Source organism: Micromys minutus (assembly GCF_963924665.1).
Source record: "Micromys minutus genome assembly, chromosome: 10".
NCBI lineage: Eukaryota > Metazoa > Chordata > Mammalia > Rodentia > Muridae > Micromys > Micromys minutus.
The window spans coordinates 65,230,561-65,256,861 of record NC_137979.1 but is presented as its reverse complement, the minus strand read 5'-3'; the positions used below and the strand labels follow the sequence as shown (position 1 = coordinate 65,256,861).

At 49.7% G+C, this 26,301-nt stretch overlaps 1 protein-coding gene across 11 annotated transcripts in view; it reads left to right on the top strand.

The window, feature by feature from the left end:
* Nucleotides 1-4,156: 4,156 nt before the first annotated feature.
* SLC38A10 (solute carrier family 38 member 10) overlaps nucleotides 4,157-26,301 on the top strand; it is a 44,396-nt gene continuing 22,251 nt past the window's right edge. For 10 of the 11 annotated variants that reach the window (XM_080922715.1, XM_080922724.1, XM_080922723.1 and 7 more), the window contains exons 1-10: nucleotides 4,157-4,470; nucleotides 7,680-7,797; nucleotides 12,161-12,206; nucleotides 13,028-13,121; nucleotides 14,638-14,781; nucleotides 15,696-15,820; nucleotides 18,761-18,863; nucleotides 20,574-20,756; nucleotides 23,460-23,571; nucleotides 24,412-24,518. In XM_080922715.1, the coding sequence (XP_080778841.1) occupies nucleotides 4,372-4,470; nucleotides 7,680-7,797; nucleotides 12,161-12,206; nucleotides 13,028-13,121; nucleotides 14,638-14,781; nucleotides 15,696-15,820; nucleotides 18,761-18,863; nucleotides 20,574-20,756; nucleotides 23,460-23,571; nucleotides 24,412-24,518 (1,131 nt within the window). In that variant the 5' untranslated portion in view covers nucleotides 4,157-4,371. Of the gene's footprint in view, nucleotides 4,471-7,679; nucleotides 7,798-12,160; nucleotides 12,207-13,027; nucleotides 13,122-14,637; nucleotides 14,782-15,695; nucleotides 15,821-18,760; nucleotides 18,864-20,573; nucleotides 20,757-23,459; nucleotides 23,572-24,411; nucleotides 24,519-26,301 lie in introns of those variants that run through there. The other variant, XM_080922716.1, reaches the window with a different exon arrangement.

Genomic DNA, 26,301 nt, shown 5'->3' with positions numbered 1-26,301 from the left:
GAAATGCTGTTACAAATGGCCGTTAGTGGGCTGGAGAGATGGCTTAGCGGTTAAGAGCACTGACTGCTCTTCCAGAGGTCCTGAGTTCAAATCCTAGCAACCACATGGTGGCTCACAACCATCTGTAATGAGATCTGATGCCCTCTTCTGGTGTGTCTGAAGACAGCTACAGTGTACTCATATATAATAAAAACAAAACAAAAGAACGAATAATTGTTAGCTGTCATGTGGGCCCTGGGAATTGAACCTGGGTCCTCTGGAAAAGTGGCTAGAGCTCTCAACCCCTGAGCCATTGCTTTGTGAGACAGGCTGTCTGGCCAGGAGGTCCCAGGCTTCTTTGTCCCTCTGCCTTGTTACTGCTGGGATTAGAAGCATGTGTCACCCTTATTCCAGTAACTTTTTCACAGTGGTGCTAGGAATTGAGTTCTATTCCTCCTGTTTGCCTCTTGCTTAATGACGCAGGTAGTGAACACCTTAATTTCAGAATGACCCTGTGGCCCCATGCTAACTAGTGACATCTTCAAAGAGTCAAATTCCAAGAAGGTCCTGTTCTGAGGTAACCAAGACTTCATTCAGTGTGTGAATTTGGAGAGGCAAAACAAAAGGCAGAGAGAGGAGGTAGAGCTGGCAGCCCCTCAATGGTAGGCCCTTATGGACTGGATGGTAGGAATCTTGGGATGGGTCCCGTGGACAAGGAGCAGGTCAATAAAACACTGTAGCCCTTTATGAAAAGGAGACACCCCAAATCATATCAAGAAATCACAGAAATTGTGCTTGCAGATCAAGAATCCCTAGAAAGCATGCACCCTTTAATTGCCAGAGCCTGGGAGAACATGCCCATAGATTCTTGGCATGCTGAGTGCTTATTGATTCTCTTCTTTCCCTGATGATTGATGGAAAGAGGCTCTGAAATCAGAGAACTGTCCCCAGATGAGTCGAAGACGCCAAGTTTGCCATGTAAAAGTCTCCATTGCCTCTTTCCCTTTGTTGATAACTTGGAAGATGGGGGTGGGGACTCCTGAGCCAGCAAGAAAATGGGCCTGGGAATCCTAAACAATCAAGCTCTGCCAACAGCCAGAAGAGCAGGAACCAGACTCTCCTGTGATGGTTTGTATATGCTAGGCCCAGGGAGTGGCACTATTAGAAGGTGTGGCCTTGTTGAAGTAGGTGTGTCACTGTGGGTATAGGCTTTGAGACCCTCATCCTAGCTGCCTAGAAGCTAGTGTTCTGCTAAGAGCCTTCAGATGAAGATGTGGAACTTTCAGCTCCTCCTGCACCATGCCCGTCTAGATGCTGCCATGTTCCCTCCTTGATGATAATGGACTGAACCTCTGAACCCGTAAGCCAGCCCCAATTAAATGTTGTCCTTTTAAGAGTTACCTTGGCCATGGTGTCTGCTCACAGCAGTAAAACCCCAATTAAAATATCCCTTGAGCTTCTGAGAGAATGAAGCATCCCACCATCCTGATTTTATCCAGTTCCTGAATGTGTGTGTGCGCGTGTGTGCGTGTTTTTACAAGTTGTAGACACACTTGTGTGGGGATATGTGCACATGGGTATATGTGATACCAGGTGGCCCTCATGATCACTTGCCCCATTTTATAGTGACTCATGGTCTCTATCTATCTTTTTTAAAAAGATTTATTTATTTATTATATACAAGTACACTGTAGCTGTCTTAAGACACACCAGAAGAGATGGTTGTGAGCCACCATGTGGTTGCTGGGAATTGAACTCAGGACCTCTGGAAGGACTTCTAACCACTGAGCCATCTCTCCAGCCCCCTCTAACTAGCTACCACCAGAAGGCTGGGATTACAGGGTGTCTAGGGATCCTAACTCCGGTCCTCATGTCACTACAGCAGCCTCTCTACCCACGGACCCATCTCCCCGGTTCCTCAGTCGCTGAATTTGTAATTGTTTGTTACAGCAACAATGGAAACCTAATGTGATGTTGGAAGCCAGCAGACAAACCCGAATAGAGGGCCATGGGGTTAGTTATCAGGCACACGAAGAGAGCTCAAAATTCCAAAGAACGGATTGTTAAAAAGAAAAAAAAAATCATTTCATCAAAGTACAATAATTAGATGCTAAAATATGAATAGACGATTAACCTCACTCATGATTCAGAAAGAAAAAAGCACAGTGATATGGTTTGATTTATTAAATTGGCCAAACTGATGATAATAAATGTTGGGGACCATATAGAGCAGGGGGCCATAGCCTATATCCTTTAGGCCAAATGGGGGCAAGCTCCTGTTTTTATAAATAAAGTTTTATTGGAACACCCACCCACTTGTGTATTTGTTACCCATGGCAGTGTTTGAGAAACAGTGGCAGAATGAATAGTTGTGTCAGAGACTGTAAAGTCTGAGAGGCACATGACGTCCGAGGAGGCCATTACAAACAGTCCATTTTCATGTTGAGACATTGCATCTCTGAGATCAAACCCAGGACCTGATGCATGCAAGGCCCTGTCCCCAAACTACGGAGGGAGGGGTGCAGCAAATGTTTGTCTCCTAACAGAAGTCTGACCACCTCTGATGTCAATCAGGAACCTTCTAGTGATTTTGAAGAACACATGGCCAAGACAAGTGCAGTTTGAGGTGTGTATGCACTGGAATCTGCAATTCTGCTTCGAGGTATTTACCTGAGACGAACTCCAACATCCACACGTTAGGAGAGACAAGCATAACAATTAGTGTTCACTGTGACACTTTTGTTTTAAAGCCAGCACCTCCTTTGGCCCAGGCTGGCTTTGAACTTACTGTGTAGCTGAGGATGACCTCGAATTTCTGATTCTTCTGCCTCTACTTCCTGGGTTTGGGGACCATAAGTACATAGTACCCCACTCAGTTTACAAAGTACCAGGGCTAGAGCACAGGCTTTTTAGCCTACTAGGTAGGTACTCTACCAACTGAGCCACATCACAGCCCTGAATCTAAGTCATCTTAGCCCCAAGCAACCCCTTCTCAAGGCTGAATGTCAGTTACATGAAAATGGAAACACAGAAGCAGGATTTCTCCACATAGCTCTGGCTGTCCTGGAACTCACTTATGTAGACCAGGCTGGCTTCAAATTCAAATTCATCTGCTTGTCTCTTCCTTCTGAGTGCTGAGATTAATGGCTTCTCTCTCATCTGAGGAGAATACAGTTCTGACCCAGACACTGCCCTGCCTGATGCTGGAAGAATTTGTCCCATGTCTAAGATGCATGATCTTACATGCATCAAATTATTTTCTAGGAGAGCCCCTTTAGGCAGCTTGAAGTTTCTCCTTGCATGCACAGCTCTGGCCTCCTGGAATACGCCTCCTGGTCTTATTCCTCAGACCTCAGGTCCCTAGACATTCATTCACCACGGACGCTGCCAGGTGCCAGTAATCCACTTATGTGTTGGAGAGTTCTCCTCTACTCTCCTGAGTGTCCATTACTCCAGGTAGAATTCTCATTAGTCTTCAAGTACAGAAGCCACCTTCTCTTGAAATCCTAGATTTCTGTCGTCTCTCCTTTTTACCTTTCCTTTGCTTTTTTTCATACTAGGGCAGACGATTATTTTCACCCACTTTGAGTACCAAACAGAGCAGATCCCTGTGCTCCCTCCTACAGACTCTGTGACCTTGCTGAGTCTCTGAACCTTACGGTGTCCCGAAGATTGATCTGTAAAACGTAATTGCTAATTTTGCCCCCCATAACTTGGCATTATTCAGTCTAGACAGGTCCTCCAATCGCGACCCAAAAGGACCTGAAATTTAACCCTCAAGAGCCCACTCCTCACCGGAAAGTTAGTCCTTCCCTTCCTTTCTTGTTCTTCTGGCTAGAGGCTGAACCCCCCGCAAGGCTCTCTTTCCAGTGGCTGAGGTCGCTAGCGAAGGAGCAAAACTTCAAAGACTAAAGACTAAGTCTGGAACCCAGAACACAGATTGTGGCCCCGCCCCGATTCAGACTCCGCCCCACGCCCTGCCGTCCCGCCTCCACATACCTCTTATTGGCTAGAGTTACGCCCAGCTCCGCCTAGGGGAGAGGGGACTCAAGCCACGCCTCCTCGGGCAAACACGTCTGCTTCTTGTTGGCTGGTGTCCCGCCTTATCCCGCCCTTGATACCGTCACTTCCTGGCAGAGTACACTCCGAAGGCGGAAGTTTGTGTGCCGGAGGCAGCGAAGCGGAGCTGAGGTGTTGCTAGCGTTGCCTGCGGCGCTTCCGGGTTCCTGCTCTACTCTCGGAGGCGGAGGCGGGAACCTGGAACCATGGCTGTGAGGCTGCTGCGGAGTTTGGCAGGGTCTGGAGGCTGACCTCGCGACGACTGTCTGCCGGCCCCTGTTCCAGATTTAGGGTTATCTAGGGTCGCGCCGTCCCGGCCCCTAGACCCTCAAAATGACTGCCGCCTCCACCTCCAAGTGGGGGCTGATCACGAACGTCGTAAACAGCATCGTGGGGGTCAGCGTGCTCACCATGCCTTTCTGCTTCAAACAGGTGAGTCGGGGTCGCGGGGGCATCGGTTTGAAGTGCTCAGTTGGTGGGAAAGGTGTGTGAGCGCGGCGGGTAGGAAAGAGACCCAACGCCACGTCCTCGGACCGAACTGCGCGCTCCGCGTCTAACACCGCACGGAAGAGCCCAGAGAACGATAAATGAGCAGATTGATCGTGTTTTTGTTAGTCCTGGTTTTGACTCCGACCGACTGCACGGAAGCATGCGGGTCCTCAGCTTCGGCCACCAACAGGGCTTAATCAAGGCGATTTAAAACATTCGTTCGGTCTGATCTGTGTATGTGTCACCGCTGTTGGAAAAGCAGGCATACAAGAAAGTTTGGTGTTAATTCTAGTGTTGAATGCCACATGAAAAGATGGTCATTTCTACGTGGCTCTGTTGAATCTACCAATGATTTGCGGAAGCAGACGGAAACGTCAAATTGGGTAATGACTCTCCTAACAAAGGAAGTGGTGGGGCTTCCTTTCACTCATCCTTGCCACGTGTGCTGCTGTTGACACAGCGGTGTCTTAAAGCAGAGACCACTCCTCCTACCCAGTGACACCCAGGAGGTGAGGTGGAATATTAAGCCGGGATAGGCATTCGGAAGGGAAAACGGGTTGTCGATAACTTATTTTTTAAAAGATTTATTTATTTATTATGTGAGTACACTATCGATATCTTCAGACACACCAGAAAAGGGCATTGATCCCATTACAGATGGTTGTGAGCCACACACAATGTGGATGCTGGGAATTGAACTCAGGATCTTTGGAAGAGCAGTCAGTGCTCTTAACCACTGAGCCATCTCTCCAGCCTGGTTGTTGATAATTTAATATTAAACTAACAACTACTTCGCGTGTTTTATAGTTCATGTCTCAGGCTAAAAATAGAAAAGTTTTTTTTTTTTTTTTTTTTAATCAAGGAGTTTTTGATCCTCTACATCCTATCCTGATTGAGACCATTTCTAGGGTTCCCAGGTTGGGTATTTGATATGGTTGATAGATGTAGGCAGAGGGATGGAGCTAGATCCTCAGGTGTGTTGTTGAGTTGTTGGGGGATGGTTTTGGGTGTTTTTGGAGTGCCTACGTGTCCCAGTGTTCATGGAAACTTTACCTGTCTGCAGAACTGCATCCTGCGACTTGAGTGTTGGCTGGTTGCAAATCTCCAAATGAACTCTGTCCTCTTTGCCGCCTGTGTGTGAAGTGTGACTGTTGGGGTCTGTTGGAGATGGCTGGGAAGACAGCTGTTTGGGCTCAGGTGGCTGGGCAGTCTCTAGATTGGAACACTGCTGTTCGTGGGTGCTGCTAGAGCACCGGGAAATGAGCCAGGTGTCGAAGAGCTTGGAATCCAGTGTGCATGAGAAATCGGAAACAGTCAAACTGTGTGCCTAAGACCTGTCACTCCTATCACTGGATTGTTATCTCCTCCAGGAACCTTGGGGCAGAGCCATCTGAGTCCAGCAGAGTATGGGGTGTGTCTTAGTGTTTAGCGGGACCTAAAAAAAAAAAAAAAAAAACTTTGGGTGTAGGGTTAGTTTGTTTAGTGATTCTGGCAATTAAAAAAGAGAAACATTTTTATTGTTATTTAGTGTGTGGAAAGCTGCATATACTTCAAATGCACACTTGATGAATTTTCATGAGGTAAAGGAACATATGTACCTTGCTGTACACTGAGGAACGCCATAATGCTGGCACATTTACCAGTTGTTCCTGCCTACCAGAATGCCCATTGCTGATTGTGCCAGAGGTTGGTGTGGAAGAATCAACGTGTGGTTGATATGCTGTGTTGTGGATAGACGTGTGTTCTTTTGGGGGACACACGGCTCCTGCCCTGGGTGTGTGTGTGTGTGTGTGTGTGTGCCTGCATGCATGTTTGCCTGCCTGCCTGCTAGCTCAGGTGTTAGATGCTCAAGTGCACCCTGTCCTCCGCAGTGTTTGTGTCATGGGTCTTTGGACCATTCTGGTGAGCATTTGATGTTACGCATGGTTTGTTTTTTATATTGATAAGCTTTATTTGTTTACTTGGCCAACTGAGTAGAAAGTGCAGGCAGCCCCACATCCCTCCTCTCAGCTCCCCTTTTGGGGACACATGGTTTTGGTGTAAGCAGTGTTAATATTTTCTTTGTTTGTTTGTTTATTGCAGTGCTGAGGCTCTAATTCCAGGCAAACATTCTACTGCTGAACTACATCCTCAATTACTAGTGTCTTTTTTTTTTTTTTTTTCTTGAGACATACTCTCACTGTATAGTCTTGGCTGGCCTGGAACTTACTGTGTAGACCAGACCAGGATGACCTTGAACCCACAGAGATGCACCTGCCTTTGGATCAAAGCGTGTGTCCCATCGTGCCTGTGCAAGCAAACAGCTGATGCCTTAATTGTCAGCGTCATTGAGGGGGCAGTTTACACACAACATGTAGCTGTTGTAGGGTGTGGTCCTTCAGGTCTTGATGTATGTGTACAGTGTGTGACTACTGTGGTCAGAACATGGAAGAGCTTTGTTATCCCCAAAAATCCTCTGCCTCTCTATGATCAACAGCTGTCCTTCCCTCAGCCCTTTGACTTGTGGCCTGGCCCAACTACTAGTCTTTCCTAAACATTCTGTACCTGGCAGCACACAGTAAGTCAAGTCTTCATGGCCCCCCTTTTCTGCAGCATGGTGCATTTGTGCTATTGAACCCTAATAATACTTATTTGCATGGTTGGACTAGAATTGATTTTCTAGTCACCTTTGAAGGCCACTGAACTTCTTTCTTTTGCTGGGCTATGGCCACACCCACTTGTAAATAGATTGTGCATAGTCTCCATTTCTGATAGAGAAAGACCTAAGAGTTGCAGGGTCACATGGGCAGCATCTGCTTAATTTGTAAGTAAGGCACACACCATTCTTAATCCTTCTAGACTATGTTTACCACATAGGGCTATTGAGAAAGGTGGTTAAAGATGCGGCATGTGAGGTGCGTGTAGGGAGTGAGTGTGGGATGCTAGCTCATAGCCCCACCCAGTAGACTTAGGACTTACAAGGCCCCTTTAGAACAAGACTCAAGTATCCTGCTTCTGTTTTAGGGAAGTATCACTTTCAGGTGTCACTCAGAGACGTCAGTGGAAATGGAGCGGTGAGGGCCTGCATGAGTCCCTTGTGCTGTGCATGTATGAAGTAGAGATTCAAAGAAGGTCTGATTTTATAAATATGTCTTTTTCTCTCCACCCTACAGTGTGGCATTGTCCTGGGGGCCCTGCTCCTGGTCTTCTGCTCCTGGATGACACATCAGTCTTGTATGTTCTTGGTGAAGTCGGCCTGCCTGAGCAAGAGGAGGACCTATGCTGGCCTGGGTAAGACCTGGCTTTCCGGGGGCTGGCAAAGCTGATGGCCCCTCCATGAAGTGGGAGGCTCTTGCTTGGGGGCTTTGGGGTCTTACTCCTTTTGTTTAGCTCTTTTTTTTTTTCTATTTCTTCTTAAGGAGTTTTTTGGGGTACAGTGTTCTTTCAGTGTTAATGCCAGCTGAGTGTAGGGGTGTGTTCCTGTGGCCCCAGCAATTAGGAGGGTAAGGATTTCAAGACTGGCCTCTGCTTGGCTTCGTAGCAAATTTGAGGCCAGCTTGGACTACATGAAAAAACATCAGAAGAACAAAACATGGGCTGCTGATGACAGTTACTGCACAAGTGAGAGGCACACTGAGTGTGATGGTTTGCATGTGCTTGACCCAGGGAGTGGCACTATTAGAAGGTGTGGCCTTGTTGGAGGAAGTGTGTCACTCAGGGGCTAGGCTTGGAGACCTTCCTCCTAGCTGCCTGAAGATACTCAGTCTGTCCCTGACTTCCTTTGGATGAAGATGTAGAACTCTCAGCTCCTCCTGCACCATGCCTGCCTGGATGCTGCCATGCTCTCACCTTGATTATAATGGACTGAACCTCTGAACCTGTGAGCCAGCCCCAATTAAACGTTGTCATTTATAAGAGTTGCCTTGGTTGTGGTGTCTGTGCATAGCAGTAAAACCCTAACTAAGACAGTTGGCCAGTCAGTTATTCTTCAAAAGTTCCTGAGAAGTGAAACCGGTTTGTCCAGATGTGACAGACAAGGAGAGCTGTCAGAGGGACACCACCTGTGAATGCCGCTGCCTGGGCTCCAGCTGTAACTGAATGTTGGAACCCCTGGAAACAACAGATTCCCAGATGCCAGTGATCTTGTGCGTTTGATCTTTAACAAGGCAGCTTGCTTGTATGGGGCCCTCATAGAATCTCCTAGGCTCTCAGGCAATCTCCTGGACCCCCACACAGTCTTCTGGGTCTTCAGTCTTCCCGGTCTCCAGAGCTTTTCAGATGTCTAGGCAATTTCTTGGAGTTCTAATCTCCTTGGTCCCCAGTCTCTCAGATCCCCAGATAGTCTTCTGGGCCTGTCAGCTCAGTGCCAGTTTCCCTCTGTCTACAGGGTGGGGAGACTGACTGTATGGGGGCCAGAGCAGTAGAAAGGAGGGCCTACTGTGTCACCTTCTGTCATGGTGGCCCTACAGGTACTGTAGAGCCCTCTTATGAAGCTGGATGGACTCCTGCTTGTCTCTCTTTCCCTTCATTCTCTTGATGGGCTAGGCCTCAGTGTGTACTTTGTACCTCAGCCTATCAGAGTGCTTGGAAGGTGAGCCCCCTCCTTCCCTCCAGGTACAGCAGACCTGACAGCCAGCCTGTGTCTGTGATGTGTAAGAGTGGACCTTGGGTTGGTCATGGGCATAGGCGCTTTGTAGATGAGATGGGCAAATGGCCTTTGTCCTCACTTGGAGACTATGAAGAAGGCGAAGAATTTCCCGGGTGGTAGTCATGTCTTGAACAAGGAGCCTGTTTACTATTTGCACTCTGGGAGGCCTGGGGACCTTTTCCCCACACTTGACAGTATCAGCAGCTGTGGCAGGACCTGACCCATGGCTCCTCTCCCCAGCTCTGGAGGATGAGTATCTACAGGGTGCAGAATCCTAGCATGGTGGGGGCTGTTGATGAATTTGGGCACCAGTTTGCTTTGTTTGTTTTTACTGTAGTGATTTTTGGATTTTCTTTCTTTCTTTCTTTTTTTTTTTTTAATAAACCTCCTGCTCCCATGCCCAGCTTATCGTACTCAACATGGCCTTCTTTAAACCTCATCTCATTTCAGAAGACAGTTAGGGTTTCTCGTGCATGATAAAGCACCACAGCCAACCAAATCCAATTCGGGAGGAAAGAGTTATTTTATCTTATGGCTCTCAGATCATCACTGAGGAGAGTCGGGGCAGGGACTGAAGCAGAGATGTGGAGGACGCCTTACTGGCTTGCTCTTCATGTCTTGCTCAGCTTGCCTGCTTATCCCACGCAGGGTGTCCAGGAGTGGCAGTGCCCACAATGAGCCATGTCCTCCCACATCAATCGGAAATGAAGAAAATGCCCTCTAGACATGCTGCAGGAATTCTGAGGGAGGCATTTTCTCAGTCAGGGAAGAAGGTAACAGACATATCAGTGGCTCCGGGGAAACTCTTCTGAGTTTTAGACCCCGCCCAAGGAGTGTGTGCTCTGGGAGGGAGGCCACCTTCCATAACCATAGACACTGCTGGCGTTCACCTGAGGCTCATCAGTGAATAGTGGACGTTGTTGGTACTGTCTCCATGGCTGTGGTTGCTGTGCCTCTCATCCTTCATAGGCCTAGAGTCGTGCATGGTAGCTGGATGTTTCTTCTTGCATGTCTTCAAGCAGTGTGACCTATGTAGCTGCCACTTGGTTTGGTGAGCAAGACTGTGAAGGCGTCCCTGACTCCCATTTCTATGCTGTTACAGCCTCGTGAGCTGACCGTGTATTGTACACCTGCCAGGGCTGCTGGCTTTGTGCTCATTGGGCAGTGGGGGCTGCTGGGCCACTTTACACCTCCTCTAGAGTAGTTCAACTGAAGCCACTGCCCAGCGCTCCCTGCCCGTGTGCCTGTCTGGCAGTCATGAGCAACCTCCTCGCTGCCTCATCTCTGTCCTTATCTTGAATAGCACCTGTTTCTTGCCTTGCTGAGTGTTACAGAGAGGGGCGGTAAAGTAAGTTCTGCCTGAAGTCCTGGGTCCTTCTCAGAGTGATCTGGCAGAAGAGAATGCTCCCTCCTGCTGATCACTTGACTAGCTGGTGACTTCCATTTTCCTATAGCATCTTCTAGGGCAGAGTATTCTGTGTTTGAAGTGTACAGTGGACCCACTTTCCTGTCAGAGAGTAAGGAGTGAGACTGGAGTGGGAATGGGCCAGAGGTTCTGCCCTCAGATGGACAGCTCTGGCTGTCCTAGAAATCACTTTGTAGACTAGGCTGGCCTTGCACCCAGAGATCTGCCTGCCTCTGCCTCCCTAAGGCATGTGCCATCGCTGGCTGGCTGGCTCTCCATGTCTTATGGTGAGTGCTCTGGTACAGGGCTTAGGGCGGATCCTGTGGTGACATGGCAGGCAGCTATGGTATCGTCACCTCTGGGTTCTTAGTTTTCTGAAACTTCCTATCCAGGCCTTGGTTAGCATTCTGAAGTGTGTTTTAGTTCTAATAGGTGATCCTGAGTCTGGGAAAGGCCAGAGTGACCCCTGGAGGCTGAAGTCTTGTTGTTCTCAGGCCAAGCGGAGGCTGATGCCAACTGTCTGGCTTTTGCCAACACTGTGCCTTTTCCTTAGTTAAAAATAACAAGGATTTTGTTTGGTTCATTCATACCCAGTGGATGCGTTTCCTGCTCTCCAGCCTCTCAGGGCCAGTGGCCCACAGTAAGAGAGGAAACAAGAGGCAGGAAGCTGGGGCTGTGACAAGGCTGAGGCCATCCTGTCACATGCACTGCCTGTGGCTGCTCCAGAAGACCAGAGCTTACTTCCCTTTGCTCTCATCTGGCTGGACCACAGGGGAAACAGTGGAGGCCAGATAACTGGTAAGGTCCGCTGAGGACCGGTGGAGTCGGCTTTTACTCTCATGTGCTGGCCTTAAATAGCTCTGGCTCAGGAAGGAAAGATGGAGATCCTTTTCCTGGTAGCCATCCTCAGGACTCTGTCCCTGGCTGTCCTGAGCACTGGCAAGTCTCAGAGCCTTTGTTCCTTCCTTCCCCAGAGGGCCATGCTTGCAAAGATTTGGTTTCCTTCTATAAGTCACAATCGGAGGACAAATATGAAGCCCACAGCAGCTTGTGGAGCAGGACGTGAATACTGGGCTCTGGGGGCAGGGCTTGAACCTTCTGGACCCCTCTTGAGTTCTCCCTCTTCCCCTGTTGCTAAGTGGGGCTAGCTTTGCCGTTATCACACTGCTCCAAGCAGCCTGTTCATAGCTGCCATGGGCAGATCCCAGTACTTTACAGGGTCCTGACTTCCATTCCCCCTTAATATTTCACAAGAAACAACTACAGAAACCCTTGCTCGTGTCTCCTTGCCCATGTCTCCCCCTTGCTGTGTCTCCCCCTTGCTGTGTCTCTCCCTTGCTGTGTCTCTCCCTTGCCCGTGTCTCCCCATTTCCCGTGTCTCTCCCTTGCCCGTGTCTCCTTGCTTTGCTCTTGTCTCGTGTTGTTTCATTTGGGAATGGTAGGTCTAAGAAAGTTTGGTACCAGAGTTTTAAAGTATTTCCTTATCCATGAAATTTGAAGCAAATGGGTGCTCATTAAACTGCCCCTCACAGCTTTTCTCCTCACACTTTTTTAAAGTGTTTCTTATTGTTGGACTGAGCTTTTTTTCCTCTCTTCTCTAGCGTTCCATGCCTATGGCAAGGCCGGGAAGATGCTGGTGGAGACCAGGTGAGCGGCTCAGCCTCTTGAGTTCCATCCTCTCTGCAGTGGGGGAACCAGAGCCTGTCAGGAATGAACACTGTGCTCCGCACGTGGACAGCTTAGCACGACGAAGGTGCTTCTGAAGAGTTACTCACAGAATAGTCAGTTTACTGTGACCTCACGGCCATTGTTGTCGATGCTGAAAGCCTTAAGTCTTGCTAAGGTGCACGTGAGAGTAAGAGACTGGGGAGTGCTGCAAAGTAGCTCTCTTGGTATAGTGAACTTTTCAAATTTAGTAGTCATTTTAACTGTTTACATTTTAAATGTTACCCTCCACCCCAAGTACAGCTAATATTAATGCTGTTATGTAAACTGTGCCCCCAACTCTGCTGCAGCAGGGAGACTCTAAATTGAAATATCACATGTTTTTTTGAGTAAAATTTTAGTGAGTTGGAAAAATTTGTCAGAAAATTACACTTTTAGGCTTCTAAATGAAGGAGTTGTAAACACAAAATGGTATTCTTTTAACTGACCTAATATTCCTGTACCTAAAGAGTGTCTGAAGCTCCCGTGGAAGGAAAATATGATACCACACAGAAACCAGCTAAGTGTGGCTCGGCATTCACGCCAAGAGCAGTGGAGAGCCCCCAGACATCCCACAGTCCTGTGAATGTCACATTCAAAACTGCCTCTAACTCAGCCATGTCAGCAAAGCCCAGGAACTAGATCTGGTCCTGGGCGTCAGACTGGGGGTACCTGAGTCTTGAGTCTGCAAGGGTGCCTAGCTTTGATACAAACAAGCACCCTCTTAAACATGAGTTTAAAGCTCTAGGTATCTTTGTTCACAGCATGATTGGGCTGATGCTGGGGTCCTGTATCACCTTCTATGTCGTGATTGGTGACTTGGGGTCCAACTTCTTTGCTCCGCTGCTTGGATTACAGGTAAGACACTGTTAGATATCTGGTCTGTTTTAATCCTTGTGGCTGCTGCCTGATGCCGCCTTTCCTCAAGCCAGTCGAGACCAGTGTGCTTGGCCTGGAGAAGCTTCCTGTACCTACCAGCCACTCAGGTTTCCTGGCTTGGATTTTAGGACTTTGCTAGTGTGAGAGGCACCAGGAGAGGGAGTGAAGGAGAGGGGAAGAGCAGGCTGTGGGAGGGAGGCAGGAAGGAGGAGGGGTCTGACAGATCAAACCATCCTGCTGGTCAGATGCCGCAGCCTTCCAGCGCTGCTCATCAAAAGGCAAAAGAGGCCAAGTCTTCATGTAGCTTCTGTGCTTGGCTGTTGAGTGGACCCCGAGGCAGGAAGTCGGGGCCCACCCTGCTGAGGAAAGTGTGCGGGCCTGCCCCAGGGCGTGACATAGCTCTGTGCCTCCTCCAAGCTTGCCACTCACTCCCTGCCCCTGAAGGGTCCCACCTGTGAAATGGGCCCCACACAACCTTCCTCCTCTACTGAGGAGCAGAGCCGTAACTAGTGACTGGCTAGGGAGAGTGGGCACAAGGCTCTGGAGGCTCTTTTTTGTGAAGATCCTTTGTTTTTTTTATCAGATAGGTAGAGATGGATTTTAGTTTGTAAAGGTGCTCAGGGGTGGCCCTTGTCATGGATTTGTGTTGCATTTGCCTGGTGTGGAAGAACTTTCCAGAGAGTGTCCTGTGAGCTTGGCCCTGCTCTGTGTTCTGAAGGTGGCTTCCCATTTGGCTTTCCATGTCCCACTCTTCCCATGGGTCCAGCAGAGTGTGGGTCAGTCTGTGCCAGGGCCAGACATCTCACCTGCAGTTCTGAGAGACTTGCAGGATGGTCGGTGTCAGCCTCTGTTCCCACACAGAGAGAGCGCACAGAGCCCCCTGTTCTCCATTCATCATGTACAGTGCTTCCGTGCTCAGCAGTGTGGGCTTGTTTTAGATTTGCGGGTCCCCTCCAGTGCTGTCACCTGTGAAGAAGGAGCGAGCGTGCCGGCTGCAGCTGAGTTACATGGTGGATATCCCCAGACCGTTGCTTGCTAGTAGGTGCCAGAGCGGAGTTTTGTGATGAATTTTCTGGACCAGAAATTCCTTCTGTGGCAGGTGTAGCTCTGAGTTGTGTGAAGACTTGATGACTCCTTCCACCAGCCACTGGCCCCAGCTGCGCAGGCGCTTGTAGAACAGCGCGGTCCCCACGTGCTCTTGCCACTTTCTGACACTGCAGTGGGTTGGCTCTGGCGGCTGAACTTTCTGTCCTGACTGGTCTCACTGTGGAACCTGGGTGGACTGTGCAGGGCCCGAGGTTGGTGTTCAGAACTTTGATCCACGAAGCTGCTGAGAGGGGAGCTTCTGGCTGGCTGTACGTGCCAGACTTGACCAAGGCCTCAATGTTCTCCCCAGCCTGTGGTGGCTCCTGCCCTGGCAACACTGGTAAGATGAGTCTCGGCAGTGAGCACGCACAGGGCTTAGAGCGTGAGGACTCTGCCGATTCCCTTCCAGGTGACCAGGACTTTCCGTGTGTTCCTGCTCTTCGCAGTGTCCCTGTGCATCGTGCTCCCGCTCAGCCTGCAGAGAAACATGATGGCCTCCATCCAGTCCTTCAGTGCCATGGCGCTCCTCTTCTACACCGTCTTCATGTTCGTGGTGAGCACCACAGACACTGCTAAGGGGGTTGTTTGTGGCTTAGTTCTCACCATAACCACAGTGTCCATGCCTTAGCCTGGTGCAGCCATCAGCTCCCTTGTTGGGGGATTATGGGAAGGTGGCTTTGAGTCTTGTGTTAGGGTTACTGTAGTGCCATGAAGGCCATATGTCGGCCTTCAGTGAGCACCAGCGGCAGGGCACAGGATACAGAAGGTGCTTCCAAACCACAGTCCTTTACCCAGGTTCCGGAGAGCAAGTGAAGTGACTTTGTGTTTTACGGGAAGATCTTTTATGTGGGACTTGGAACCAGGTGTATGAGCTAGAGTTCTGTCACATTGTTGGGGACAGTCTGGAAGATGAGGTGTGAGGACTTCCTCCAGAGTCCTTAGCCTTCACTGCTTGGGGTTCATCCTCACTTCCAGGGAAGATGCTGTGATTCTTGAGAGCAGGGGCCAAGGATCCTTGCAGGAGCTGAGCCTTATCTTCAGTGGGATGAGCTCCTAACAGTTGGCTGTGTCCGCCTGTCCAGAGTAAGGGAATAAAGGACATGCCCATATCGAGGGGACTGCTTCCTGTCATTTGAGACAGGGATCAGGGCTGAGTTAGTGAGTGAGGTTCTGCTTCCGTCTCGACTGTGAGGCCCCTGTATAGGAGCTGCTCCAGTGTGTGCAAACCCCGCTGCATCTGGGCACATCCCTCAGCAGTATTCAAGCAGCTTCTGTATAGACTGAGTCATAAGCCAGGGCCAGGGACTTAGGCAAGGTGGAGCCTTCAGACAGCTCCAGGCTTCAGGAATAAGCCAGCTTTGATGTAAAAAGGAGCTGCATGCCTCCTGTACCTCCTTTGTGCAGTTTCTAGTGGGCAAAGCTGCGCAATGCCTCCTGACCCCATGTCCCACTCTTTTCTTGGTCTAGATTGTGCTGTCTTCCCTTAAGCATGGCCTCTTCAGTGGGCAGTGGCTGCAGCAGATCAGCTACATCCGCTGGGAAGGCGTTTTCCGCTGTGTCCCCATCTTTGGCATGTCCTTTGCCTGTCAGTCGTAAGTACTGATGAGGGGGAGAAGGGGTAGGGGTGGGATTGCAGGGGGCGTTAGCCTGGAGGCAGGTGAAGGGAGAAGGGGTGGGGTCAGCCACTGAGGAGTGATGGCAGTTGTAGTGTGGCTTGTTCCTCCAGGCTGAGGGGAGAGTTCTGCTAACCAGGAAATGAACTACTGCTAGGACTAACTGGCAAGGGCACCTCGTCTCCCCAATCCCCTGAGGGGAGAGTTGGCTGTGGGGTGCAGCAGCAACCCAGCCATCTGATTGTGAAGAGTCCCGAGTGCTTTGCCAGAACTTAGCTGTTCTTCTGAGAATATTTAAAAAGTTGTTGCACAAACATTGGCTTGAGGCTGCTGTAAGGATGTATCTGAGTCCTGTGTGTGCGGGCGGGCTCTCTGGCAAGCCAGGCTCTGTGAACACGGAACGGGCTGCTCCACCGTCGCAGCAGCAGCAGCAGCAGCAGCAGCAGCGCTGCCTTCTTCACCAGGGTGGCAGCAGCTAGTGAAGCATAAATCCGACGTCGTCAAGAAAAGATCATCGGTGTTGGGGGGCTGGCAGGGAAGACCCTCCTGTGGTGTCAGTGGGCATGCATCATGCCAGTTGTAAACTAGTGTGACAGAGATTTGCTCACACTGCTGTGTTCACACCCACGTGCGAGATCCAGATCGTCATTTCCCACTCACTGGCTCCCTCTTGGCAGCTCTGTCCCCACCAGAATGCGCTCCAGCCTCGCTGTTTAATGTCCCCATTATCACTGGTGACAGAAGTTACATTCTTGTGCAGTGTACCTAGTTACCACGTGTCCTTTCTGCCTGTGTGTTTGGTTTTTAAAAAATAAGCCTGCATTTGGGCTTCCTCTGTGGTGGCTGCCTAGCAGGCAGTGAACATCTGTGGTTTGGTTCTTGGTGCAAGCTACTGGTTCCAGCAGGGTGGAAGCATGCCACTGTCATTACAGATTCATCTCCCTCCCAGGAAGAACTGGGGGCCTTAGTGTGTCCTCTTCCTCTGTGTTGGTCACATGTTATCCCCAGGCTACAGGCCTGGAATGCTTGCTAGGTGAGGTGACAGAGTTCTTCTCTTGGTGGCTGTACCAGAGGGCCTGTCTCTGCTGAGATGGCAGTCGGTCCCTTACCTGTGCTGGGATAGTTGTAGCTGTCATCGCCTGGCCTTTTTGATCTTATTTTCTGCTGAATGAGTCTTGTGTTATGCAGAACTGTCATCGTGGTCCAGAGAAATGGCCACATGAACATAGAAAGCTTTGGTGGAGCAGAGTGCAGTTAGTTCTCACTTTCAGCCTAGGGGAAGTGAGGGCACCTCAGGACTTGTTTGATGCCGCAGAGGCTGCCCTCCGGAGGGCAGGACACTTGGAATTGATGGAAACCTATGGGTCAGCCATTCCACTGTGTCCAGGAACACCTGTCTCTCCTTCACAGCACCTGCAGTGCCCTTGCCTGTGTGTGCATGTGGTTCCTCTGTGTGTGCTCATGCATGTGATGTGTTCCTCTGTGTGTGCACATGCATGTGATGTGTTCCTCTGTGTGTGTGCATATACATGTGATATGTTCCTCTGTGTGTGGACATGCATGTGATATGTTCCTTTGTGTGTGGACATGCATGTGATATGTTCCTCTCTGTGCACATGCATGTGATGTGTTCCTCTGTGTGTGTGCACATGCATGTGGTTTCTGTGTGTGAATGTGTATGTGGTTCCTCAAGCCACCCCAAGAGGGGCCTTCTGCTGTGATAGTCATCTCTGAGGAGCTGTCGCCACCTCATGGCTGAGCCAGGGCTCATGCTAGCTTGCCTTCTGTGTCCTTGAAGCTGTGTAGGGTGCTGCTGCTTTTCTTTCTCCTGGCTGACTATGGTGATGCCTCTTGTGCTGAGGTTGACTTGTGAGCTTGGGGTGGACAGGAATCTCAGCTTCACTTTGCCAGGCCTCCCACTTACTCTTGCCTGCTTCTTGATCAAAATAGCATGCCTCTGCTTCTCTTGGACTTTTTTTTTTCTTACACCCCCCCTTGGACTTTTTAAGGCTATTTTTGGGTGGGGCTCCACTGCTCTGTATGCTGGTCTCTTTATTAGCTGCTGGTTCCCAGCATACACGTGTGTGCATTTGTGTACATGCACACACCCCTCCCCTGGTTGTTCCTAGTCTGCCTTCCTTTATGCCTTCAGTCTTTTCCTGGAAGGCCATAGCCACCAGGAAGTCCGTCAGGGAGGGAGGGAGGCACCCGATTTTCCCTCCTGTTGTAGCTTAGTTCCTTATCGTCTAAGCCTGTCCCATCCCAGATGCAGCCCCTCCTACTCTCATGTCCTCTCTTCTGTCATGGGCCCACCCTGGGCAGGTGCCCGGGTCCTGCATGCCCCTATCAGTTGACTTTCCTGTCCCAAGTCCTCAGATATGCTGTCATGTCTCTGCCCTGCTGGTGACTTGGGTCCCTCCCACCTGCCCACAGCAGCACACTCCTGGCACCAGGCCCAGGACACAAACCAGTTTTCTCATCACAGGGCAAGGGGCTGCTGTGTGGGAAGTGTGCTGACCCTTTGTGTAAGCTGATGGTGTTGAGGTGGCTGCAGCAGCTCCCCCTGAGTGTTTGCCTCTCGCCTGCTTTGCCGTGGGGCCGCCTTGGCTTGCTGTGTGCTCCTTCCTCAGCTCTGCTTTCGTCCCTGCCCCTCGCATTTACACTTGCACAGCACAGTGCTGGCTGAAGAGCACTGTAAGGATCTCCATGGAATCTTCTGGGGAGCAGGTTGTGGGTCTTCTCACAGGGCAGCTGTCTGTAGTGTCACCCAGCTGGTGACCTTGGCACGAGGATTCCCACTCTGTGGTGAGTGTTTTGCTAAGGAAGTGTCAGAGGCTTGTTGCGAGTTGTCAGGAGGGACGGGTGAGGCTCTAGAGCCTGCTTGTCCAGAGTTTGTGTGACTCGCTTGTCCTTACACAGCCAGGTCCTGCCCACCTACGACAGCCTGGATGAGCCATCAGTGAAGACCATGAGTTCCATATTTGCCTCCTCCCTCAACGTGGTCACTGCCTTCTATGTCATGGTAGGAGCTGTTCCGTACCCTCCTTGATGCACGTCAGCACAGCATGCTGCCCCGTGCACTCAAGGCCCCGTGTGGCCTCTGCTGTCCCGCTCTCAGCTTTTTCATACCAGCGTCTGTAGGTGCACCGTGTTGGTGGTGACCTGGAGCATTTCAGGTCTTCAGCTGAAATGCTTGTCAGAGTCTGTGACTCGTCATCCCAGGCGCAGGCACCTCTGAGCTGCTTCTGTCCTGGACTGTGTATCTTTTTCTAGTTTTGTAGAAAGGGTCTTCCTTTGTATTCCTAACTGGCCTGAAACTTTCTATGTAGACAAGGCTGGTCTCAAACTTGGGGTGCTCCTCCTGCTTTTGCCCCCCAAGTGTGAGGATTACAGGTGAGCACCACCACACCCAGCTGTGTTGACATTATCTAGTCTGAAGAGCTCAGGCATCTTGGCCAGGGCTGGTTCCAGCTTTAACTTGCTCCACGTCATTGTTAATTCTCTACCGACGAGCATTTCCACTAAAAACAATGATGCTGAGGTGGCTGCAGCCAGCTACGTTCATGTGCTGCATAGGACTCCAGTGTGAGAAGATCCCCAGTCCACAAATACTGTGACCATTTTCAGCGGTTCCCTCCTGCTCTGGGTAGCCCTGACTATCCTGGAACTTGCCTTGAAGAACAGGCTGGTCTGGATTCAGAGATCTGCCTGCCTCTGCCTCTCAAGTGCTGGGATCAAAGGTGTGTGCCACCACTACCTGGCTCTTATTAATATACTGAAGTGCTATGGTTATCTATCTATCTATCTATCTATCTATCTATCTATCTATCTATCTATCTATCTATCTATCTATCTATCTACCTACCTACCTACCTACCTACCTACCTACCTACCTACCTGTCTGAGACAGGATCTCCCTGTGTCACTAAAGCTGACCTGAAGCTTAGGCCTTGAATCCAGATCCTCCTGCTTTCTCCTCCCAAGAGCAGGGATTATACCACACCTGGCTTCTCTGTTGTCTTTAAATAGAATTATAGAGATCAGTAAGCTGCCTGCTTGGCAGAGAGCTTGACCCATGACCCATAGGTTTGGTCCCCAGAACCATGAAGGGGAGAAATGCTGTCTGAGATGAGAATGCAAACATGCTAGGGTTGTTGTGCCTTATCTCTATGGTAACAGTCTTCTGAGTGGTCACTGGAACATGGTCCAGGCCTGAGCATTGGAGCATCATCTAGTCCTAGTCTTCTTCTGTCCTCTTAACTCCACAGTTACTTGACTGTTTTTTTTTTTTTTTTCTATTTTTGTTTTTTTGAGGCAGGGTCTTACTGTGTAGCCCAGGTTTGCTGGAACTATCCCCATCCTCCTGAGACCACAGTCCTGAGCCCCTACACCCAGCTCCTGATTGAGTTTGAAACCAGATTAAGGGTGGCTCCTCTGAAGGAGGCTTTCTAGAACCTTCCTTTTCATTTTTGGCTTATTTATGGTTCTGTTGAAGTTACACTGACATTGCATGTCAACAGTCGTCCACCTCTGGTCATCGGGAGTCTTGGGACTGAAGTGCTGAGGAGTGTTTGGGTCTTGTGCCAGCTTTCTTGGGAGGTACTCTGAGGCCAGTCTGGAATAAAGACAGACTGACAGACAGGGAGACAGGCAGTCAGTCAGAGAGTGATCGATCGGTGGTGGACCGGCAGAGACAGAGCTGGCCACATTGCTGTTTCTCCTCCTCCAACAGGTGGGGTTTTTTGGATATGTCAGCTTTACTGATGCCACCACAGGCAACGTACTGCTACACTTCCCCTCCAACCTGGTGACAGAGATGATCCGAGTGGGCTTCGTGATGTCCGTGGCTGTGGGCTTCCCCATGATGATTCTGCCGTGCAGACAGGCCTTGAACACGCTGCTATTTGAGCAGCAGGTATGGTCCTCTTTCGTTCCCTTGGGCTAGCTCTGTATTTTTATGACTGGTAGGTGGAGCATTTCCTAGTTAGAAATAAAAAAAGTGTGTGTGTGTGTATGTGTGTGTGTGTGTGTGTGTGTGTGTGATTCTGGGGATCAAAATTTGGTTGTTAGGCTTGTTGGCAAGTGTCTTTATCTGCTGAGCCATTCTCCCCCTCTCGGGAAGTCTTTAATAGAGATCCATTCTTCCTTCCTTTCCTTTCCCCCCTCTTTCCTTTGTTGCTAGGGAATTGGACCGCATATATGCTAAAATACACTGACTGCTCTTGAGCTGTGTGTGCTCTTAGCCCCTAACCAGGTGTGGCTTGAATCCACCTTGGTAAAAGAACATACAAGAGTGGCCTGTGGCCCTGCCAGCTGTGTAGGTAACTCAGCTGTCTCTGGGATTTGGCAGCATTGATGCTGGCAACCTCAAGTCCTGGGGAGGCTGCAGCAGGGACACATGGATCACTTTGATCACACTCCGAGCACCCTTCACAGGGAACTTTCAAATACAGGGATAGAAACTAAAGGCTCTCTGGTCCTCGCTTGCCCTGGGGTTGCCTCATGTCCATCAAGCCTCTCCACCCTTATTCACAGGGCACCCTTTCCCTAGTCTGGCAGGTTAGCTCCACTGCCTGGGCTGTTTCTGTGATGGCAGCTTTTGGTTCAATGTCCAACATCTTAGACATGGTTTGTCTGACTGGCCAGGACTCCTGGTGATTCCTCGAGCACTTAGGGTGAGGGACATGGTGCTGGTCCCAGGGTGTAGCCTTCAGTAGGAGCAACCGGTACAGAGCTCCTGCTGCTGGAGTCATGGCAGTCGAGCTGTGACTCCGTCCTATGGACTTGGCTGCCAGTGACAGTGAAGCCCAGTGCCAAAGGTGAGTGCCTCTCGCAGCTAGCTCCTAGTGTGCCTGTTAGTTCCACATACTTGGATGCTATGCAAAGTAGAATTTAGGACTTTGTCCCTTGGAGGGCAAAGGTGAGACCAGCTCTGTGGCCGTAGGGTCACCGTGCTGCAGCCTGTCCATGCTGTACAGCCTGGTCGGTGGGTTCCTGACCACTTCTAACTGCTTAATGTGGGCTTGGTGTGTGCATGTGTGTGGACGGCTGTTTGGGGCCGCTTGCTTCTATACATGTGTTTCAAATTGGAACACTGCATTTTTGCATAATGTACCCCTTCTTTTGCAAAGTTGTGTTGTTTTGTTGAAATAGGGTCTTACTATGTAACCCTCTGCCTGGTCTAGACATCTCTATCCAGACTAAGGTGGCCTTGAACTCAAAGAGAATTACCCATCTCTGTAACGTTAAACCTCAGTAATGGAACAGAAAAAAGTATGAAGTAAGTTCACTGCCAGACAGCGGTGGCCACGCCTTTAATCCCACACTCGGAAGGCAGAGGCAGGTGGAGTTTGAGGCCAGCCTGGTCTACAGAGGAGTTCGAGGACAATCAGACCCACCCAAGAAACCCTGTTTTGAAAAGCCGTTCATCTGCTTTGCCTTTTCCTTCACATGCGTGGGGCTGCTTCCCTGTATCTGTCTGTTTTCAGTGTTTCTTTCCCTTCCCTTCCCTCTGTTTTCAGTGGATTTACTGGGAACTGTCTGTGTATCCACAGACACCTACAACAGCTCTTGCAGATGTCCTATTGATGACTTTTCTGCTTGTCCTCAGGAATATCTGATACACAGGTTCCTGCTTCCTCCTTTAGAAAATTTCTTGGTCACCTTCTAGTATGCTGTGACTGGGGTTCCTCGGATATATACAGACTGTCATCCTTATTCAGTGATAGATTCCAGCTATAGCTGCCTCAGTCTGTCCTGGGCTAACGTCTATGAGAATAAGTCACTTTGAAACTCTAGTTCTGGGAGGCTCAGTTACCCTAACCCAGGAGCGATCATTGTGTTAGCCAGGCCTCCTGTGTGTCTGTTCATGAGGATCAGCTGCTTGATGGGGAGATGCTTCTGTTGTCAGAGGGGAAACAGAGGCACGAAGCTGGTGCTGCCAGAGCCAGGATCTGAGCCAGGCTGTGTGGGACTCTTAGGCATGTAAACTCTGAGGCCAACACCTCTTGTGGTGCCACACCCAGAGTGTCCTGTGTGAGGTATGGCAGGGTGTTGGGATATGCCACATCAAATCCTTCTCCACTTTCCTCCTGTCTGGACTTTGAAATTGTTAAATGTCCACCATAGATCTGTTGGGAATGATAAGAACTTAGTGTGCATGTGTGTGTGTGCGTGTGTGCGCGTGTTCGTGCAGAGCTTCAGCATTCAGCATGTCCTCGGAAACTGCACATTGACAAGGAGCTGACTCACTCAACTGGGCTGTCCCTCTGTAGTCTACTGTCCAGTGTGTGTCTAAGAGTCTGGTTTGTCTTTGCTCTAAGAGCAAAAACAAAAAGAAAGAAGAATGTAATACTAACATTTCAAAGCAGTGTTGGGAGATGTACAGCCCATGACGGGAGTAAAGCACTTACGACTGCTCAGCAGTCTGTAGGCTTCCATTACAGCTGCTCAGCCAAATCTGATTATGCTAAATCTGATTGTACTGGAGCCGTCACCTGCTAGGTGAGCTCCCTCCCGGCCCATGCAGAGATAGGCTTGCTGGGCAGAGCCCTTTGTGGTGTTTGCCACTGGAAAGTGATTGTCTCAAAACTGGTTGCTTTTGTTTTCTTTCATGTAGCAAAAAGATGGAACCTTTGCTGCAGGCGGCTACATGCCTCCACTCCGGTTTAAAGTCCTCACCCTCTCGGTGGTGTTTGGAACCATGGTCGGTGGGGTCATGATCCCCAATGGTAGGTGGACAGCCCCTGCGGTGACTGGCCCTGCTGCCTCTTTTCTGCCCTTAGTTTTTATTCCATTCTTGTTGCATGGGGGACCCAGGGCCCATGTCTCTGGCCCATGCTTAGCATTCAGCTAAGCTCACTCCCGGAGTCTCATGCGTTTTTTCTAGTATCCTAGTATCCAATCAAGATCATACCCATTCTCCAGCAGGCCGGTTGTAGCATGGTGTCACCAAACACAGGAGCAGTGGCTTCAGTCAGCCAGCCCATTGTATTCTTTTCACTCCTATCTTAGGACAAGGCACTAGGGCACTTGCTAAGTGATGGTAGTGTATACTAGGCCATGCGGAGCCAACTTCTGATTTTCTGTAGGAAATCACGTGTGGTTGGCCATTTAAATTATCAGCTGTCTGGGCTGGAGAGATGGCTCAGTGGTTAAGAGCACTGATTGCTCTTCCAGAGGTCCTGAGTTCAATTCCCAGCAACCACATGGTGGCTCACAACCATCTGTAATGAGATCTGATGCCCTCTTCTAGTGTGTCTGAAGACAGCTGTAGTGTACTCATAAAATAAACAAATCTTAAAAAAAAAAAAAGATACTGACTGCATTTAAAAAATAATAAAAATATAAATAAATAAATTATCAGCTGTCAACAGTTTCCCAGGATGCCCTGCTCTGACAAATTTTAGTGTATAAGGGGGAGGAGAAAGGTGGAGATGGTGGCGGAGCCCCCTGGATATGGCAGATGTCTGTCCACTGGCACTCAGGCAGCCTTTACAGTGTGACCCTATCACTCTTATGCCCGGTGAGCACAGTCTCCCAGCCACCCCTTGCTGTCTGTTCATTTGTAGTGGAAACCATCCTTGGCTTCACTGGCGCGACGATGGGGAGCCTCATCTGCTTCATCTGCCCGGCTCTGATCTATAAGAAAGCCCACAAGAATGCCCCCTCAGCCCAGGTGAGTGTGTCCCTCCCCTGGCCCTCTGCACCTGTCCCCTGGATGAAGATGAGAGTTGCCCACCAGGTGGCCTGGCCCTGGGCCAGTTAGTCCAGTCAGGGAGCAGCAGCAGAATGGTCGGTCTCCAGCCAGGGTCTTCAGACAGGTTCTGTCAGCTCAGCCTCAATGTCTCAGCACAAAGAACACTCGGTCAAGGAGATGTGGGGAACGGGCCACACAGGTGGCTTGGTCTCTGCCCCATGTGTGTCAGGGCTTCCCCAGAGAGGACACCTTCTTCTCCTTTCCTAAGACATGCCACTAAATCTGTCTATGCTGTGACTCAGCTGTCTCTTCCAGGGGATAGATAGTCACTCTCACAGAGAGCACCATGGCTGGATCAGTGGGGTATCCTAGGAAGACGATGTGTGGGCATGCTCCAGCTTTTTGGTTTTTTTGGTCATGTAGCTTTCTGCTATCTTTGCTTAACATCCACAGCAGGTTGCTCCTCTGCCACAGGTGCAAGCATTCGATATTGCCGTTTATTTTTAGCTGTGGCCTTTGGAGTTCACTGTGTGGAAGTGCCATAATCCTAGTCTCCCACTTAGCATCTCTAACTTTGGCGCAGGTGTTTCCCTATACACGAGAACGTACCTGTAGACAGTATTCTAGAAATGAGACAGGTCAGAGTGGGAACCTCCCACCCACCCTGTGCCTGTTGAGGGGTCATTGACTCAGGCACACAGCCACTTAGGTTCTTTCTCTATGAAGTGCCTGTGGTTTCGCTTCCTTTTTAGGGAATTGTGTGTTTTCTTACTATTGTGTACTGCTAGCTGTTTAAGAAAAGCATGGGCTTGGACAGTGGCTCAGTGGGCAAAGCATGTGTGCAACTATGAATGAGACTTGAGTTTGGGCTCCCAGAACCCCTGTGAAAGCTTGGTGGGTATGGTGGCCAGCCAGTAATCACAGCATGAGAGAGACAGAGGCAGTGTTCCAGGAGCAGGCTGGGTAGCTAGGTTAGTTGATTCAGAAACCTCCACGCTCAGCAAGAGACCCTGCCTCAGGAAAGTGGAGAGCCATTGAAGAAGATGCCAGACAACAGCCTTGGGCCTCTACATGCACATACACTGAAGAAAGGTATAATGTGTGTAGAAAACAGTTCTTACACACAAGCCAGAAACCCTCTAAGCCAAATGGGATATCCTGACACCCCCAATCTCCCAGTGAGCCCTCTCATTCTCTGACCCTGCATCTTAAAAAGAGGTCACTGTTGTCTCTTCTAGTGGCTCTAGCCTGGTGTGGTGGTTACAGTCACTGCATGAGGGCCTTACTGTTACTTAGGTGATCTGTAGGGGTTGTTGGTTTGTTTCTGAGACAGGGTTTCTCTGTGTAGCCCTGCCTGTTCTGGAACTCCCTCTGTAGAGCAGGCTGGCCTTGAACTCACAGAGATCCGTCTGCCTCTGCGTTCTAGGCGCTGAAATCAAAGGTGTGCATTGCCCAGAGATTTATACAGTTTGGTTTGTTTCTTTGTTGTTTGTTTTGTAGGAGTTTTTAATGGATTATGTGTTTTTTTTTTAAAGAATGGGAGAGCTACTTTTTTGTTGTTGTTGTTGTTGTTATATATATGTACACTGTCATTGTCTTTGAACACACCAGAAGAAGGCATCAGATCTCATTAAGATGGTTGTGAGCCACCATGTGGTTGCTGGAATTGAACTCAGGACCTCTGGAAGAGCAGTCAGTGCTCTAACCACTGAGCCATCTCTCCAGCCCCCCCCCCCCTTTTTTTTTTCAAATATATATACTT